Source organism: Culex pipiens, unplaced genomic scaffold (genome assembly GCF_016801865.2).
Source record: "Culex pipiens pallens isolate TS unplaced genomic scaffold, TS_CPP_V2 Cpp_Un0003, whole genome shotgun sequence".
In the NCBI taxonomy this organism is placed as follows: Eukaryota; Metazoa; Arthropoda; class Insecta; order Diptera; family Culicidae; genus Culex; species Culex pipiens.
This window is the reverse complement of record NW_026292820.1, coordinates 472423-490710: the sequence shown is the minus strand read 5'-3', so window position 1 is coordinate 490710 and position 18288 is coordinate 472423. Positions and strand designations below refer to the sequence as shown.

At 35.8% G+C, this 18288-nt stretch overlaps 1 protein-coding gene and 1 long non-coding RNA gene across 4 annotated transcripts; one reads left to right on the top strand and one right to left on the bottom strand.

Annotated features, from left to right (window-relative positions):
* Positions 1-251: 251 nt before the first annotated feature.
* Positions 252-1632, bottom strand: LOC120424230 (uncharacterized). The gene is made up of 2 exons (XR_005606353.2): positions 670-1632; positions 252-609 (listed from the first exon to the last, which is right to left on the bottom strand). It is a non-coding gene; the product is annotated as an uncharacterized LOC120424230 (long non-coding RNA).
* Positions 1633-2830: 1198 nt separating this feature from the next.
* On the top strand, positions 2831-18133 carry LOC120424227 (suppressor of cytokine signaling 6-like). 3 transcript variants are annotated; one of them, XM_052711367.1, is made up of 4 exons: positions 2842-2920; positions 16188-16518; positions 16578-16907; positions 16966-18133. In XM_052711367.1, the coding sequence occupies exons 3-4, from the start codon at positions 16693-16695 to the stop codon at positions 17258-17260; spliced, it is 510 nt and encodes a 169-aa protein (XP_052567327.1). In that variant the 5' UTR covers positions 2842-2920; positions 16188-16518; positions 16578-16692; the 3' UTR covers positions 17261-18133. The 3 variants fall into 3 exon arrangements, with proteins under 3 accessions (XP_039444218.1, XP_052567327.1, XP_052567326.1); XM_039588284.2 differs by having other exon boundaries at positions 2831-2920; positions 16188-16907; XM_052711366.1 differs by lacking the exon at positions 2842-2920 and having other exon boundaries at positions 16133-16907.
* The last annotated feature ends 155 nt before the right edge of the window (positions 18134-18288 follow it).

Here is an 18288-nt window from a genome sequence, read left to right as displayed (position 1 = left end):
ACACAGCTGACCGAGTTGGATTTTTTTTGTTGAAAATTAGTTGTTCGGGATTTGATACCATTAGTTGCAAGCTGCCATCGCCGGGTGTAGATCTTGAGCCGGTATCCTCTCGCCTAAATTGGAAGTGGATCACTGATGTGATTTTGGAGCATCTTATCGACTTGAATTTTAACACCAACATGAACGATCGTCATGCTTTTTTGTGAATGCAATTATGATTGATTGAAGATTGGATAGATTAAACAACGAAGTTCATAAAAAAAATCATATTTTTATTTTACACAAAAGAAAAACACGCAAGAAATTACAAACACTTAAAACAAACCCATGGGGAAAATTACGGGAAGTTTCCGGAAATTATAGCCGTCAACACACATTTATATCAGAGGTTCCTTGAAGTTGATTTTGTTTTCCAATGATGGCTTTCTTGGCACGTCCTAGCCTGCATGTCAACTGCACCGGCTGGTTCTTTTGAAAACGGATTTCAACATTGACGTCGTCAGGTCTCCCGGAAAAATATGCTAATTTCCATCGCTGAATATACTGTACGATCTTTTTCATATCCAGATCCAAGCCAGGAAGTAAGTTGAGTAACCAGCAAGAAGTTTTCTGAAAATACATAGCATTTTAGTAAAATTGTAAGATTTTATATATGAATTTAGTACTTACATTATTTTTTAAAGCCAGCAAACCCAAATAAATGAAGTGAGCAAATGATGATAGTTCTGCATGAAGACATGCTATCTCACTCCCTCTTCCTACGTGGGCAAGACCTTGTTGCCAGTTTTGAGAAAAATGATGAACACAGTTGCCAGCACCGGCACTTAAGCAGCACTTAGTCAGCAATACTGAGTGCTACAATCTTAGTGCTGATCTGCATTAACACGTGCCGGTGCATGACTAACATGCACTAGAGTGCTAAAGTATTGCTGATTAAGTTTTTGTTTTAGTGCTGGATGGTTACTTGGGATAAAGCGCACTTTGATCAGCGCAACGCATTTAACCACCACGTGTCACTTCAAGGTACCAAAACCAAGAATGGCATCCCGAGCATGCTTTGCTTATTTCAGATTTTTTACAGCCACGTGACTTATTCAGATATGAAATCAAGCATGTTGATCGAGCATGTCAACAATTGAGCCTACTAAGGGACCTCTGCGATTTCCGCAACGGCGGGATACAATCGCAGCGGAATGATAATTAATCCTGATACCCGCAATAAATCAAGTCCGTGGAAAAAAATGTAATATATAAGTGAGAATTCTAAGTACTATAATTATAAACGTTTTAACTCTTATAAGAAATGCAGGCACAATTATTTGTTATTTTCTGAGATTTTTTTATAGTCCCCCCCCCCCCCATTCAACTCTTCTGCAACTCTTCTGCTAATTAATTATTCTGCCATTTGACTATTCTGCTATTCAACTCTCCTGTTAATTAATTATTCTGCCATTTGACATTCTGCCATTTAACTATTCTGCCATTCAACTCTTCTGCTAATTAATTATTCTGCCATTTGACTATTCTGCTATTTGACTGTTCTGCCATTTGACTATTCTGCCAACTAACTATTCTGCCGTTTAATTTTCTGCCATTTAATTTTCTGCTATTTATTTTTTCTGCTGATCAACTTTCTGCCATGGGACCATCCATAAACCACGTGGGGGGGGGGGGGGTATGGCGATTGTCCACGATCCATACAAAAAAGTGTTTTTTTGTATGGACAATTGTCCACGAGGGGGGGGGGGGGGTTGAGATTCCCAAAAAAGTGTCCACGTGGTTTATGGATGGTCCCCATTTAATTTTCTGCTAATTAATTTTCTGCTAATTATTTTTTCTGCTTATTAACATTCTGCCATTTAACTTTTCTGCTTTTTAATTTTTCTGCCTTTTGATTATTCGGCTTCTTAATTTTCTGCTCATTGACCCTTTCTGCCGATTGACCTTTTCTGCCATATTATATTCTGCCATTTACCTTTTCTGCCATTTAACATTCGGCCATTTATTTTTCTGTCGATTGAAATTTCTGCCATTAGGCATTCTGCCGATCGATTTTCTGCCGATTGACCCGACCCCGTGCCAAGCAACTGTCTCGATTCTTGCCGACGGGATCCGCTTGCTTGTCCGCAGTTTTGATTTTGGACGGAAATTTGACATTTCGAATTTTTTCTCCGTTTTTGGCCTGAAAGTCGGTTTTAGGTGCGTTTTTCGGGCAATCTGGGCCCGGATTCGGATTTGGGAGACAATTTTCGACATAGTATGACCTACCGCGGGGTCGAGAAAATTCAAAATGGCGGCCTTGGAGCGTGTACATTTATGAAGCCGGATCTCACTTAAATGTATGTAAACTATGTCCGGAACCAGCATCCGACCCATCGTTGGTTAGGTAAACGAAAGACCTTTCCAATGAGTCCCATCATCCGACCCATCATTGGTTAGGTAATCGAAAGACCTTTCTAATGAGTCCAAAACATTGAAGATCTGCGTTAAATGACATCAGATAGGGTTAAATGGCAACCCTATCTCGAAATATGACCACTTAAGTGATATTTATGTACTTTTTTTTAATGCCTATGCTATTTCCGGATCCATCATCCGACTCATCGTTGGTTAGGTAATGAGTTTTTCTCATGAGTCCAAAACATTGAAGATCTGGCAACGCTCAGTTCAAGGTTTGACCTCTTAAGTGACATTTGTGTAATTTTTTTATTGACCAAATGTTGGTAAAAAGTGAGGAAGGCACCAACCACATAGGTGGATTAAGTTAGCTTTTTTAATGTGTTTTATACTTTTTGAATTGATACTTTGTTTTTTTTTCTTTTTATTCCAGAGTTTCTTCAATGGATCCAATTAAATATTTCAGAAACATTTGTGCCATTGACAGGAACTAAGTTTGATAGACAATGCAATACTTCTATTGGTAAGTCCAGGGTTACCAGGTCAAAATTTGAAAAATCTGGCAAAGTATCGAATAAAAATCTGGCAAAATCTGGCAGACGGAAATCTAACAATTCAGAATGGTGAAGGAGAGGGAGGGTATAAATCAATCCAAAAGTTTGTAGAATTAACTCAGAAAAAAGTACTGGCAAAATCCATAAGAACGTCTTATGACCTTTCGACATCAGGATTTTATTCGGATGTCATAAGATTTTCTTATGGCTGGGAGGGGAAATTTGACAAAGCCGTCAATTAAGATTTCCATTGAGTTATCTTATGACATTCATAGATGGAATTGTGTACAGAATATATGGCAATGCTCATGGAGATTATATTAATAAACATTGTTTTTTATACGCTTTTTTCTTATTTTTATTAATTGAATGAAAACAAAAAAATATTTAAATTTTCAGCGTATATATTTTTAAATTATCGTAATATAACCAAAACTTCATTTCCTTCCGCTGCTCGTCGTCCCGTTAGTTTCCGCAACCTCCGGTTTAATCGTCTTTTGCTGGTGATTCGGCATGTTGTGCCGGATGGCCACCACCTTCGGCATGACCGCGTCAATCAAACTTAAACCTTCGACCGCTGCTCGGAACTGTCCTCACCGATGCTGTTCTCCGGATCCTTCTGGAGGATGCTGGGGAGGGCCGCCGGCGGAACCAACGGCCATTGATATTACCTAAAATACCAAAACAAAATATTTAACTTCGAACCAAAACCCACGAAACACCCGCCACAGAACTTACCTGTGTCTTGGAGGTCGCGGTAAAACTCATAGCGGCGGCGCACTATGGGGTATTTCCATATAAGCGAGCGGCCAAAAATTTTTTTTTGCTTTTTTTGTGACTTTTTTGTGTTGTTTGTACTTATTATAATGAAAACAAATGAATTTTGATATTTTTCCAAAAAAAAAAGTTTAATTTTCGATTTTTTCATATATTTGAGGCCACATGCATTAAAGTGGTGAATTTTAATATTCTTGCTCTGTCTATTTGATGCCCGGAATGGCGGTTTATGCTATGTTAAAGTTTCTGATTTCCGTTCAATCTCCCTCCCCTTCTTCTTGAGTTAAAATCCACCTCTCTTTGAAGACCCTCCCCCCCCCCTCCCCCTCCAATTAAAATTTGATTTTTGCGGTGTTTTAGAATTTTAGACGGTTTATTTTATGGAACATTGTATGGATTCTCGTCCACGTTTTTTGTTGATCCACTTGCAAAATTCACGTTTTCCACGATAAATTCTTCTAAATCAATATCACTATGTAACCGATTGTCGTTAGATTACTTAAAATATGAACTTCTTCTATGGGATTTTGTATACCTCGTTTTGAAGCTACAGAACAACATGCGTAGTTTTTCCTCTGTGGTTTTTCCCTGAGTTGATCATGTGATGGTTCTGCAATGTTGTAATTCTTACAAATATACTCGAAAGCAGTTCTCACGTTTTCAGAATAGTGCTTCGTTATATCGTACAAGGACACTACGGTATTATTATCCATACTTTCAAAAGAACACAACAACGAACTGATATGAATATTCGACGAATCGTTTCTGTAAAATACTTAGAATAGGAATTTCTAATTTTATTAAACGTACTTAGGGTACCAACAAAGTCATGAATATCAAATCAATTTCAAAACGCTATGTATGTATGTATGGTACGTCATTTCTGCCTCCGCAGGTAAATAATGTGATTTTAACCAAGCGTATACGCGAAATCATTAATTTTCTTGCATGAATCAAAATGTTCAAAATGGCATAACTCAAAAAGTGCACATAAGTGCACTTTGAAATTTGGAGACAAGTTAGGACATGGTTCAAATTTTAAGCTGCAAAATTTTCAGATCTCACAAATGCACACAAAAAAAGTACTCCATTAACAAAGTTGAAAAAAACTAAATTTTGAATAAAAATCCATCTTTTTTGATTTTTATTATTTTTTTAGCCTGTAAAAGTGTGTTTTGTAAAATGTTATTGAAAAGTTGAATCAATTACCTTTCTGAATATATATAATGATGCAGGAAAAAATACATAAACAGCTACACAGTACAACTATGAAAAATAATCATTTTTTTGTCAAAAAACATGTTTTTTCTTACCATTTTCGCCTTTGAAGGTCTGCAATTCAGTGAATTTTTAACCTACAACTTTCAATCTCCGGATTTTTCTTAGTTAGAATGTTTATTTTCGAAAAAAAAATACCAAAAAAATAATTAGAGTATGTCGGATTTTCGATTTATGGCCGCCTGAAACCCCATAGTGCGGCGGCAGCTTTGTGAAGTAGTTACCGGAACGAACTACGGGGCGATTTGGAGCAGCGAGCGTTTAAAATTGTCTGCTCGATCCGTCCTTTCGCCATCTTGAAATGTCAAAAATTTTCACACTAGCATCATACGCGAAAACCATTGAAAAATTACAGATGAATTCCATAAGAATTTCTTATGAAGTCCATAGGCTATCAACAGTGGACAAAATACATAAGTAAAGTTTAGTTATAACCATATGAATTTATAGTGACGGTCATAAGATTGTCTATGAAAATCGCGAGAGCCTAGTGGATACTCAAATCAGGCAGCACATAAGATGTAGTCTTATGAAAATCTTACATTCTTTTTCCTCAGTGTGGTTTTACTGGTTGTATGGCCACAAAAATGATAAGTTGCAATATCTTTAAGGAAAACACAATCGATTTTATTTTATTTGCAATAAAATTCGTTCATTTTAATCAAAAAGTTGTACACAAATGACATAAAGTGAAAAATCTGGCAAAATCTGTCAATATCTGGCACAGAGAAGGGCGAATCTTTATTCTGGCAGACACTTGAAAAATCTGGCATTCCCAGATTTATCTGGCAACCTGGCAACCCTGGGTAAGTCACTTAAATATTATTCTAAAGTGAAGCTATCACGTGATAACCCGGAAACCAGTTTTGGTAAACTATCTGTTAAAGGTTCCTGGATCGATTCCCGTAGTTGACACTTTTGGGGTTTTTTTAGACGGGTTATTTTATCTTAATTAGCTTGAGAGCATAATTCTTTCAGCCATCACGAGCTGTGTTCACTGAGTCCGATAACGATACCATTATTCTCACGACCACGAGCTGTGAATTTAACAGAGTTCTGGCTAAAAACCTCTATAAACCAGTACGTTGTAGACGAAAGAGGCCTTTTTTCAGTAAAAACGGTTTTTTTTTCTAAATACTTTACACTCAACCCCCGATGGTTGGTCACTTTTTCGTTTGACACTTTTTTAGTTTGTACTCCGTTGGTTGGTTAAAATCAAACCAAAAAGTGACGAACTGTCACTTTTTACACGGCGCTCACGCACACTATCGACACAAACGTTTGGTAGTGTGTGTGAACTCCGTGTAAAAGGGGTGTCAAACTAAAACGTGACCCCGTTCGTTTGACAACAGTTGGTGTCAAACCATCGGGGTTTGAGTGTATTACAAAATATTACATGCCCTAAATGGCATTGGTAGATCGGACAAGCTCCAAGCATCCGTCCATCTCAGATTGCAAAAACCGAAGGGACCCCTCTTAGCAGCACCGGATGAGCAGATGTTGGGGATTCCGATGCAACAAGTTGTGAAGCCTGCAACGCCCGCTGGTTGTCCACCACTCGTCCGGCAAAAAGAAAAGTTCCACTTTCTTTGGGCTGGACGAGCCATTAGTTTCTGAACTTCCAAAAATAAATAAATAAACAGCCTGCCATAGCAACGGATTTCCTCGTCATCATTGTGAAGAAAAATCACTGTGATGAAAAAATACTGTGATGAAAATAATTGCGCAAGACTATATAGCAATTCCCCACGAAAACAGCATGATTCGAGAAAAAAGATCTCCGATCGGGCGCAAAATATTTCTAGGGGTTCCTTGGCGGAAATAATTAGACCCGTATTTTTTGTTTGGCCATTAGGGTGACCTACGCCGTGTTAGGGTGGGCCAAAAAATGGCAATTTTCGTCGATTTTTACAAAAAACACTTTTTTCCGTTTTTGCGCGCGGCGCGTCGAAAAATACGGATTTTATTTTCAAAAAATCGTATATCAGAATATTGAAAACATAACTTCACCTTTTTTTGATATGTTGTGTAAAATTTTCCGAGGAATCTGATACAAATATTTGCAGACATAGGCTCTTTGGTCGCGAGACCTTCAAAACAGCGTTTTAAGTTTTCATACGACCTTTTCAAATGTTGAGCTAGGTTTTAGAAACTTCTTACTATTTTTCTCAAATAGCCAAACTAATCACCTTTCTTTTGCGCCTAGGACAGCAAATATCGGATAAAATGGCGGGGAGATATGGTTTTTTGAAAAAAGTGGTTTTTGTGAAAATCGACGAAAATTGCCATTTTTTGGCCCACCCTAACACGGCGTAGGCCACCCTAATGGCCAAACAAAAAAATACGGGTCTAATTATTTCCGCCAAGGAACCGCCAAGAGAAGTTGAAATCTGGATATGAAAATCAATCATCAGCTTGCCACGACCGGAGTCCCGATAGTAAAATCCGGATATCCACAGCACGCTTCACGTCGCCAAACCTATCACCCTTCTGCGAAAATATTTCCCCGGATGAATCCGACACAACCGGTGGAACCGATATTCCCGGCAAAGGAGGAGAACCTATCTAACGAGATCCCCGAAGACCATTTCTAGCAATCGTGAAATCTGACCAGGTATGAAGGTATTAATCACTATGTAGTGCTGCTACCAGGAGAGTAATTCTCTACGAGGGTGTATCCCATTTGGCATAATGCCATTTGGCATAATGCCGTTTGGCATAACGCCGTTTGGCATAATGCCGTTTGGCATAATGGACGTTTGGCATAACGGTCATTTGGCATAATGGCCATTTGGCATAATGGTCATTTGGCATAATGATATTAAATTTTCAAAATTATTTCAATTCCATAGACTGGGATCAATCGGCACTACAGTTTGAATGAGGACAGCAGTTTTTAGTACATTTTAAAGCGTGACATTTAGAAAACGATGCACTTTTTTGAATGTTACAGAATTTAGAACTCCTCCGCTGGAAATTTAAAACTTTTTCTTCAAGCTCTTCTGACAGCTTGCTTGCCCACTGAGAATTTTGGCTCGAGCCTCGAGTCGATCTGGTTCGAGATCGAACCTGAATCGAGTCGAGGCTCAAGCTAAATTCTCAGTGAGTGTTTACATGCCTCAATCTTTTCTGCAGTAGCAGCAAGTGCTGCCAGAAGAGCTTAAAGAAAAAGTTGAAGTTTTCAGCGGTGGTGTTATAAATTCTGTAACATTCTTAATATTTGACGAATCTTTTCGCACTCTTCGGTTCCCTGGTTGTTCCTGGGTTGTGCCCTGGAACATGGACTATGAGCTTGTGAGGTTGATGAAAAATTCAAAAATCAAAACCAAAACGCACTGATTATACGGGTTTATATCCCATTTAAATTTCAAAGTCAAAGCGCCAGGTTCTGTCACAATCAATCAAGCTCATAATTGTGATTCGAGCTTAGTGCATCCAGGGGATCATACCAACATATACTTGTTCATATTACTGGGTGAATATTAATTGAATATTTTATCAGCAAGTGGCGCTACTTCCATTCAAATATACACAAAAGTGAGATTTCATATTAATTCACCGTCTTCAGCTTTGGATCTAACCCAAAAAAGCTGCGGGTCATTTTTTCTAAACTCAACTCAACTGCTGACTCAAGGTTTATATTTCCTTTAAAGAAAGGGACACTTTCTAGCCTTGTAACAACTGCTGATAAAGGTTGAATTTTCCTTCTAAAGTTGAATTTTCTTCATTAAAAAGGGGATAATGCGCTTCAGCGGTGCACAGAAAAAAAAATTATGGTAATATTCATCAGGAAATGGTGACAGATTTTGTGTCCAAAAAAATGATTAATTTTACCCCAGAAAATGATGAATTTTCATCAGTTTTTGATGAATATTCATCAGGTTCACATTTTTACACATTTTTTATGTAATATTACTCAAAAGAAGAGGTAATATTCAACCTACCAAATTTTCAACATTCCAAAATTCAACTTTTTTTTTCTTTGTGGTCACAACTCAAGCGAGTTTTCCCTTTCTTTAAAAAAAATTACCTATATCAGCAGTCAAAGAGTTTTCCCTTCTTTAAAGAAGGGAAAATTCAACTCATGTTAGTAGTTATCTCAAGTCAAAGAAAGTTTTCACTTCTTTAAAGAAAGGTAAATTCAACTTGTGTCAGCAGCTATCACAAGTTCAGAGAATTTTCCCTTCTTGATTGGAGAGAAAATTCAAACATATAGGGATAATTCAACTCGTGTTAGTAGTTATCACAAGTAAAAAGAATTTTCCATAATTGGGTCCTAAAATTAAGCTTAAATTTGTGATATTATTGTTCACAACGATAAAACTAATTTTTCTGAGTACAATGACCCTTTGTACGACCACAAAGAGTTTAAAATGGATTTTTAAATTAATTTTGAAAAATTAACCTCGCGGTCCTTCTTGACAGAAAAGCTCCTACTTGACAGCTTGTTCCAAAGGAGACCATAGTTGATCCATCGAAAAAGTGTTGTCTTGTCAAAAAAAAATTGCATTAAAATGAAAAAAAAGTGATCAAAAATGGTTTTTAATCGTGTTTTTTACCGTTGTACATAAAAATTGACATAGGGCTTTAGTACCCAATTTAAAGAAGGAAAAATTCAACTTGTGCCAGTAGTCATCACAAGTCAGTGAGTTTTTTTTCTTCTTTAAATAATGGAAAATTCTCTTTACTTGTGATAACTACTAACACGAGTTGAATTATCCCTATATGTTTGAATTTTCTCTCCCTTTGTGTAAGGAAAATTTTCTTGACTTGTGTTAACTGCTGACACACGTTGAATTTATCTTTCTTTAAAGAAGTGAAAACTTTCTTTGATTTGAGATAACTACTAACGGGTCATTCCATCTCAACTGTGCACGAAAAAGTGCAAATTTGAAAATTACCCTCTCCGATCCTGCTCAAATTTGACAGAGCTGTTGATACTATCAAAACATGCAAGAATCCCGAATTTCATCCAAATCGGACCACCCCCTCCATTTTTGTACCCTCCCAAAAAATCGACTTTTTGACGATTTTTGAGTAAAACCCCTATCTTCAAACGGCGATAACTCAGAAACCACAAATCTTAGAGGGTCGGTCTTAGACTCAATTTTGAAGGAAATTGGACGTAGAATCCATTTCCGTGATCAAAATGTTGATTAATTTATTTTTTCTACCTGTATTGCGCAATTGAAAACTTTAAACGGCCGTATCTCAAAACACCCCAACTTATTTTTTTTATTTGACCTCACCATCGTGTTCCCCGGCCAATTTTACATAAGAATCACTTATCGACAGAAATGAATATGTTTCGTTCCAGAGATATCGAATTTTAAAGTTTTGTGTTTTCGAGATTACCTACATCAGCTTCATTCGCCGCATCTGCTAGAAGCACACAGGCTACCTGGTGTTCTGGGAGATGATTAATTTAATTTATATTTTTATAATTTTACGCAAATATTTATTCAAATGGCTAATAGTCGAAATTCTCGTATGTTTGGCATATTAAGTCCTCGCTCCTAGTTTCGTCCAATTTGTTCATTTTCACTATTCAAACAACAAATTTTGCAAAACTTTTGATAGAAATTTGCTTGTTCACTTCTTATTGAGCTGTTTATCACTCGATTTCAGTTGAAAACGCTTTTAATCAGCTGTAATTGAACGCCAAAGCGCTGATATAGCAACATTAGAAGAACGCTGGAATTAGATGCTGTTCCCCTACCTTGATCAATCCATTTTTGTGAAAGGAATATTTATTGGGTTATTTTGAATGCACCGTTTTTTACGTGTTGCTAACCGTTTTAGAGTACCTCCGAGGCCATGACTAGGGCCTTTATCATGGGCGGTAGAAAAATAGTGCCATTCAGCAAAAACCCCAAAACCTGCTTTATTATTATTATTATTATTATTATTATTATTATTATTATTATTATTATTATTATTATTATTATTATTATTATTATTATTATTATTATTATATTATTATTATTATTATTATTATTATTATTATTATTATTATTATTATTATTATTATTATTATTATTATTATTATTATTATTATTATTATTATTATTATTATTATTATTATTATAATTATTATTATTGAAGTTTACTATTAACACTTTACCATAATTTGGCAAATCTGATTTATGGTTTAAAAGATTGATCATATTAAATCAATTTTTATATTGTGAGCCAGCTCCATTTGATTAAAAGATGATTTTGGTCAAGGTACATTTAATTAAAAAAAAATCCTTATACGTGAGGACAGCAGCCGTATTGTGTTCCAAGAATCCAAGAATGAAAGAAGAAAAAAAAACTGTTGTTCGGACGGTGTCGAAATCATCGCAACTAAATTTGGGGAATTAGCCGCTTTGCAGCAGATCAAACTTTGTGATTTTCTTACATTTTTCAGTTTTATACTTTCCAGAAATCCTTTTCCTACTCCTTGTGATCGTCCTTCACTAGAGTACAACGTATCAACAAATTTTATTCATTTTGATTCATATGTTTTACTCAATAATGTATCGTGTTACTAACAAGATTAATTGCATTTTCCTGCTCGCTTCGTCGGAATCCAATTCTGCCCTTTACTGTGTGTCGTTATTGCTCTGTCCTGTGGATTAGCACAGAAATTCACATAATTCATTTTTTTGAGCAGATAATCATTCGCGATTAAACTCCAGTTTCTTACAGTGTTATACAGTTAATTTTTGCCCAATTTGATAAAGATTATTTATGATGAAATATTATTTCAATAAATGACCAGGTAGCAGTTATTGATCAGCCCGCCTGTGTGCTTCTAGCAGATGCGGCGAATGAAGCTGATGTAGGTAATCTCGAAAACACAAAACTTTAAAATTCGATATCTCTGGAACGAAACATATTCATTTCTGTCGATAAGTGATTCTTATGTAAAATTGGCCGGGGAACACGATGGTGAGGTCAAATAAAAAAAATAAGGTGGGGTGTTTTGAGATACGGCCGTTTAAAGTTTTCAATTGCGCAATACAGGTAGAAAAAATAAATTAATCAACATTTTGATCACGGAAATGGATTCTACGTCCAATTTCCTTCAAAATTGAGTCTAAGACCGACCCTCTAAGATTTGTGGTTCCTGAGTTATCGCCGTTTGAAGATAGGGGTTTTACTCAAAAATCGTCAAAAAGTCGATTTTTTGGGAGGGTACAAAAATGGAGGGGGTGGTCCGATTTGGATGAAATTCGGGATTCTTGCATGTTTTGATAGTATCAACAGCTCTGTCAAATTTGAGCAGGATCGGAGAGGGTAATTTTCAAATGCTGTTCCGCTTCAGATGGAATGACCCTAACATGAGTTGAATTTTCCCTTCTTTAAAGAAGGGAAAACTCTCTTGACTGCTGATATGGGTGAATATTTTTTAAAAAGAAGGGAAAACTCGCTTGAGTTGCGACCACAGCTGAAGCGCATTCTCCTCTGTTTAGTAAAGAAAATTCAGTTTTAGAAAGAAAATTCAACTTTTTTTAGCACACAGAAAATAAATGATGGAAATATTCATCAGAAAATGGTGACAGATCTTGTGTAAAAAATAGATTAATTTTACATAAGAAATTGGTGAATATTCATCAGTTTCTGATGATGTAATATTACTCAAAAAAGAGGAAATATTCAACCATCCAAATTTTCAACCTTCCAAAATTCAACTTTTTTCTGTGCAGTTATGGCAAGTCCCTTTCTTTAAAGGAAATATTAACCACAGAGTAACCCAGAGTGACCAGTCCGAAGAAAAGTCATTTCAATTCTTGGCTCCATAAATGTCGAAAATATTTGGCTCAATCTAGGGCTCAATGGCTTAAAATAGCCCAACGAGCAACGTTTTGAACAATTGTTTCAAGTTGTGGGCACCCATAGCCAGCAGTTTTTAAATCAAGAAAAAAAAATCTTAAGGAATGAAAAAATCAGCTTTCGCCGGCAGTTGCCACAACCTAATGTGGTCTTCTTAAAGCAATTCGAATATTAGACTTTATTTTGAAATTTTAACATCATTATGCCAAATGACCATTATGCCAAATGACCATTATGCCAAATGACCGTTATGCCAAACGTCCATTATGCCAAACGGCATTATGCCAAACGGCGTTATGCCAAACGGCATTATGCCAAATGGCATTATGCCAAATGGGATACACCCCTCTACGAAATCGGTCTTTTTTCTTCAATTTTATTTTTTGTATTTTTTAATCCGGCTGAAACTTTTTTGGTGCCTTCGGTATGCCTAAAGAAGCCATTTTGCATCATTAGTTTGTCCATATAACTTTCCATACAAATTTGGCAGCTGTCCATACAAAAATGATGTATGAAAATTCAAAAATCTGTATCTTTTGAAGGATTTTTTTGGGCGATTTGGTGTCTTCTGAGAAAAAAATGATACACGGTAAAAATTGGTGATTTTTTATTTAACTTTTTGCCACTAAAGGCTAGTACGCTGATCGAAAGGAAAGGGGTCAAGAAACAGCTTTACGAACAGCAGAACAAAGGAGAGGGAGCGATTTCTTAGGGCTTTTCTTCACCCTCTCTGACTTGCTTGCGCTGCCGCTGCTGTCCATTTGATTTTTTTCTTGACCGGTTCCTTCCGAAGTGCGTATACCGCTTAAAACTTGATTTGCAAAAAAACACTATTTTTATTTTTTTTATATGTTTTAGAGGACATCAAATGCCAACTTTTCAGAAATTTACAGATTGTGCAAAAAATCTTTGACCGAGTTATAATTTATTGAATCAATACTGATTTTTCAAAAAATTGAAATATTGGTCGCAAAAATTTTTCAATTTCATTTTTCGATGTTAAATCAAATTTGCAATCAAAAAGTACTCTAGTGAAATTTTGATAAAGTGCACCGTTTTCATGTTGAATCCATTTTTAGTTGACTTTTTTAAAAATAGTCGCAGTTTTTCAATTTTTAAAATTAGTGCACATGTTTGCCCACTTATGAAAAAAATATTTTTGAAAAGCTGTTAGTCATGGTTTAAAAACTTTGAAAATATTTTTTTTTCGAAAAGATCGACCATTAGTTGCTGAGATATCGACGTTAGAAAATGGTGGGTTGTTTGGGTGAGACTTGGTAAACATCAATTTTCCTGTTTTTAAACCTTTGCATGGCAATATCTCAGCAACTAAGGGTCGTATCAACAAAGTTCAAAAAAGCAAAATATAAAGAATTTTCTCAGCTTTTCAAAAATATTTTTTTCAAAGGTGGGCAAACATGTGCACTAATTTTAAACAATGAAAAACTGCGACTATTTTTTTAAAAAGTCACCTTAAAATGGATTTAACATGAAAACGGTGTACTTTATCAAAATTTCACTAAAGTACTTTTTGATTGCAAATTTGAATTTACATTGAAAAATGAAGTTTAAAATTTGTTGCGACCGATATTTCGATTTTTTTTTTAAATCAGTATTGATTCAAAAAATTATAACTCGCTCAAAGATTTTTTGCACAACCTGGAAATTTCTGAAAAGTTGGCATTTAATGTCCTTCAAAACATATAAAAAAAAAAATAGTGATTTTCTGTAAATCAAGTTTTAGTGCCAAAAAGTTAAATAAAAATCTTTTTTACCGTGTATCTTTTTTTCCAGTGTAGTCCGTACCCATACCTACAACTTTGCCGAAGACACCAAATCGATGAAAAAATATCTTCAAAAGATACAGATTTTTGAATTTTCACATATCATTTTTGTATGGGCAGCTGCCAAATTTGTATGGAAAGTTATATGGACAAACTGATAATTTTTTTTTATTTATATTTATTCAGATTTTTTCTTCCATGTACATTCATTCAGTTAAAATATTATTGAGTGTCCAAACACAATCGATGACTTTTCACCTCAATTTTAAATACTAGCCGCTTTCATTTATTCATGAAATATTGTAGCTTTCGCTATTCAGTGATTTCAAATGTAGGAGGTCCTACATGTACAAAAGGGAAAAGGGATACCTTAAAACTAACTTATAAACTATATAAAGAGCGGATCAATGCAGCTGAAGACTGCAATGATTTTTGTCGAAATGCATCAATTATCTTATTGGACATAACATCCAAAGTGTCAACTTCGGCTAATTGATGAAGTTCACTGGTGCTGAACCAGGGAGGAAATTTCAGAATCATTTTCAGAATTTTGTTCTGAATCCTCTGAAGTTTTTTCTTCCTGGTTAAGCAACAGCTTGTCCAGATCGGCACAGCATAAAGCATGGCAGGTCTGAAAATTTGTTTATAAATTAACAGTTTATTCTTGAGACAAAGTCTAGAATTCCTGTTTATAAGAGGATACAAACATTTAATATATTTGTTACATTTAACCTGTATACTTTCAATGTGATCCTTGTATGTAAGGTTTTTGTCAAAAGCAAGTCCAAGATATTTCAGTTGATCCTCCCACTTTAAATTTACCTCATTCATCTTTATAATGACAAACTGATGATGCGAAATGGCTTCTTTGGGCATACCGAAGGCACAAAAAAAGTTTCAGTCGGATTAAAAAAATACAAAAAAAATCGAATGACCGAAATCTGAGAGAACTGTTCAGGAGTCTTTCCCAGTCTAATCAATCCGAATTCTGAAACGGAATCTAATTAGAATCTTACACAAATTCCGTTTCAAACGCAACAACCGGTTCGGACACGGAACCGGTTGTTGCGTTTGAAACGGAATTTGTGTAAGATTCTAATTAGATTCCGTTTCAGAATTCGGATTGAGTTAACTGGGTTGCTTCAACGGACTCGACTACTCGCAGATTCTCAGAGGGAAAACTACGGTCAAGTTCATCGTCGAGGCAACGCTCAACCCAAAACCAAAAAAAAAAAAATGTAAGATTCATAAAAAAAATCATTTAGCTTTTACGTGTGAAGCACGTAGAAACGACGTGAGATGATCTAGCTAGGCAAATTTCATTTCTACTAGGGCCGCATCGTAGAACTTACGTGAAAACTTTGGTGGAAAAATACCACATAGCATTTCACGTAACTTCAACTTGAATATTTTTTTGAGTGCTAATATGCACACTGAATGTTTTCTATGTTGATTTCAATGGAGCACCCGCCGTCGAGCTGTTTTTCGACAATGCATTTCTTATGGAACGAACTGTCAAAAACTGCTCGACGGCGGGTGCTCTATTCTTTTAACGTGTTGGTATGTGTCTTTTTAGGCTGAATTAAGCATCCTACTGATGAATTGAATTACTGTGACAAAAACAAATGGATGAAATAAATCAAAATGGAAATGATCGACGATACAAGTGGTTTGTGGTTAAAAAGCGAACACCAAAAGCAGACACACAAAAAAAGAGTAGTTCTAAACTGTCGATCGATTCGAACAGATGCAGAAAAATTTTCTCCATGCGAGAAAGATTCCATCAGCTAACTTCCGTCAAAGTGAACGCATATGAAAACGAATTGGTAGCAAAATTATCAGGCAATACCATTGAAGATGATGATCGTCTAGCAGGGAGATCACCTCCAATCAACACTGTGCGATTAGTAAGTGAGAGACAAAATCTGAGCACACCGAACTCAATACAGTTCTTCCAAAACATTAGTTTGAATACAGAACCCTGCAGAAAAGTATCAATCTGCCCAGGAAATTCAGCCACACAAAGTACGAATGCAATTGTTGAGACAGATCATAGAGCTCTAAGGGAAAATAATACAAATATGGATTCGACGATTAAGAAAATGAGAGGTGAACTCTCTCGTTATGGCTGGTACTGGGGTAAACTAAACCGAAATTCAGCTCAAAAAAAATTGGCAAGGAAGGAAAATGGAAGCTTCCTGGTTCGTGATTCTCAGACAGAGGAACTTTTCACTGTAAGCTTCAGAAGCTCGGGAATCACATTACATTGCAGAATTGATTATACTAATAATTTTTGGTAAATTGGTCGAATAGTAGAAATAATTATCTTTTGATATATTGTTGCTCTTTTATAGGTCACTTTCTGGACTCAAAACTCCTACGAAATGTGGATCACTAATAGAACTGATTGAGGATACAATGAAAAAATCAGAATTTGGTATAATTGGTTATGTAAAACAAAACTCATCGTTAACTCCACCGTTTCCAGTGCGTTTGACGAAACCAATCAATAGATTGTATGTAGTACCATCTCTTCAGCATTTATGTCGATTTACAATTCGGCAAAACATTGATTTTAAGGACATAGATGTTTTACCTCTGCCAGGTAAATTGAAAACATATATAATTGAGAACTTTTGGGATTTTTAGAAGAAGAAAAAAATACTATCTGCTGAGAAAAGCGTCGTCTACATATAACACAGTCCAATAAAATTTCTGCGCAGGCTCAACTTGAGGGGAAGCATGAAATTTGGAGTCTCCAGAAACACGTGCGTTTTTTTATTGTTTTTGACAGAGTACTCATAACACTAACCTACAAAAATTGACAAAAATGACTGCGCAGGCTCAATTCGAGAGGAAGCACGAAGTTTGGAGTCCCCAGAAACACGTGCACCTAGAATTTTTCAAAAATAGGCATTAAGACAGGGCCGAATGGTTTTTCTCCAAAGTTTGTATAGAGAATTAGTGCTGTTTGCTACTCCCACATATAGCATGCAATATTTTCAACAGCGACGAACCGCCCTAATTCACCATACAAACTTTGGAGAAAAACCATTCGGCACTGTCTAAATACCTATTTTTGAAAAAAATCTAAGTGCATGTTTTTCTGGGGGCCCCAAACTTCGTGCTCCCCCTCGAGTTGAGCTTGTGCAGTCATTTTTGTCAATTTTTGTAGTACAGTGTAATCAGTCATCAGTCAAAAACAATAAAAAACGCGAGATCAAAATGCTATCAAGGCATTTTATGTGAATCGATCGATTTCCAAAAAATATTTTGTTTATGTTTAGCCATAAGCAAACATTTTATAATATTTTCCAAAACTGAGTTTTCTTTATCTCATTTGATCACGCGTATTACTGAAAAACCACAGACAAACAGACGAGACTCTCCATACAAATTGTCTGTGGAAAAACTATCTGTTTTGAGGATTTTCTTTGCGTCGAAAAGTATAATTAGCATCGATTAGTTAAGTAGTATTGCAATAGAATATATAAATTCTTCGTGGTTTAATATACGGTATAATTGCGTTATTTATTTAATCCGAATACACCAATCAAATGTACTTCCCCTATTAGGTTTTACGCCGGCTCGATTTGAAGGTCCTGAGCATGGGTAAATAACAAGGGAAATGCGTAATAATACATTTCTCTGGTATCAATACCAAATTTTGGACCCTT

Coding starts and splice junctions, on each gene's coding strand:
- LOC120424227 (XM_039588284.2), top strand. CDS start 16,237: ATGGATGAAATAAATCAAAATGGAAATGATCGACGATACAAGTGGTTT. Junction 16,908..16,965: donor GATTATACTAATAATTTTTG/GTAAATTGGTCG, acceptor GCTCTTTTATAG/GTCACTTTCTGGACTCAAAA.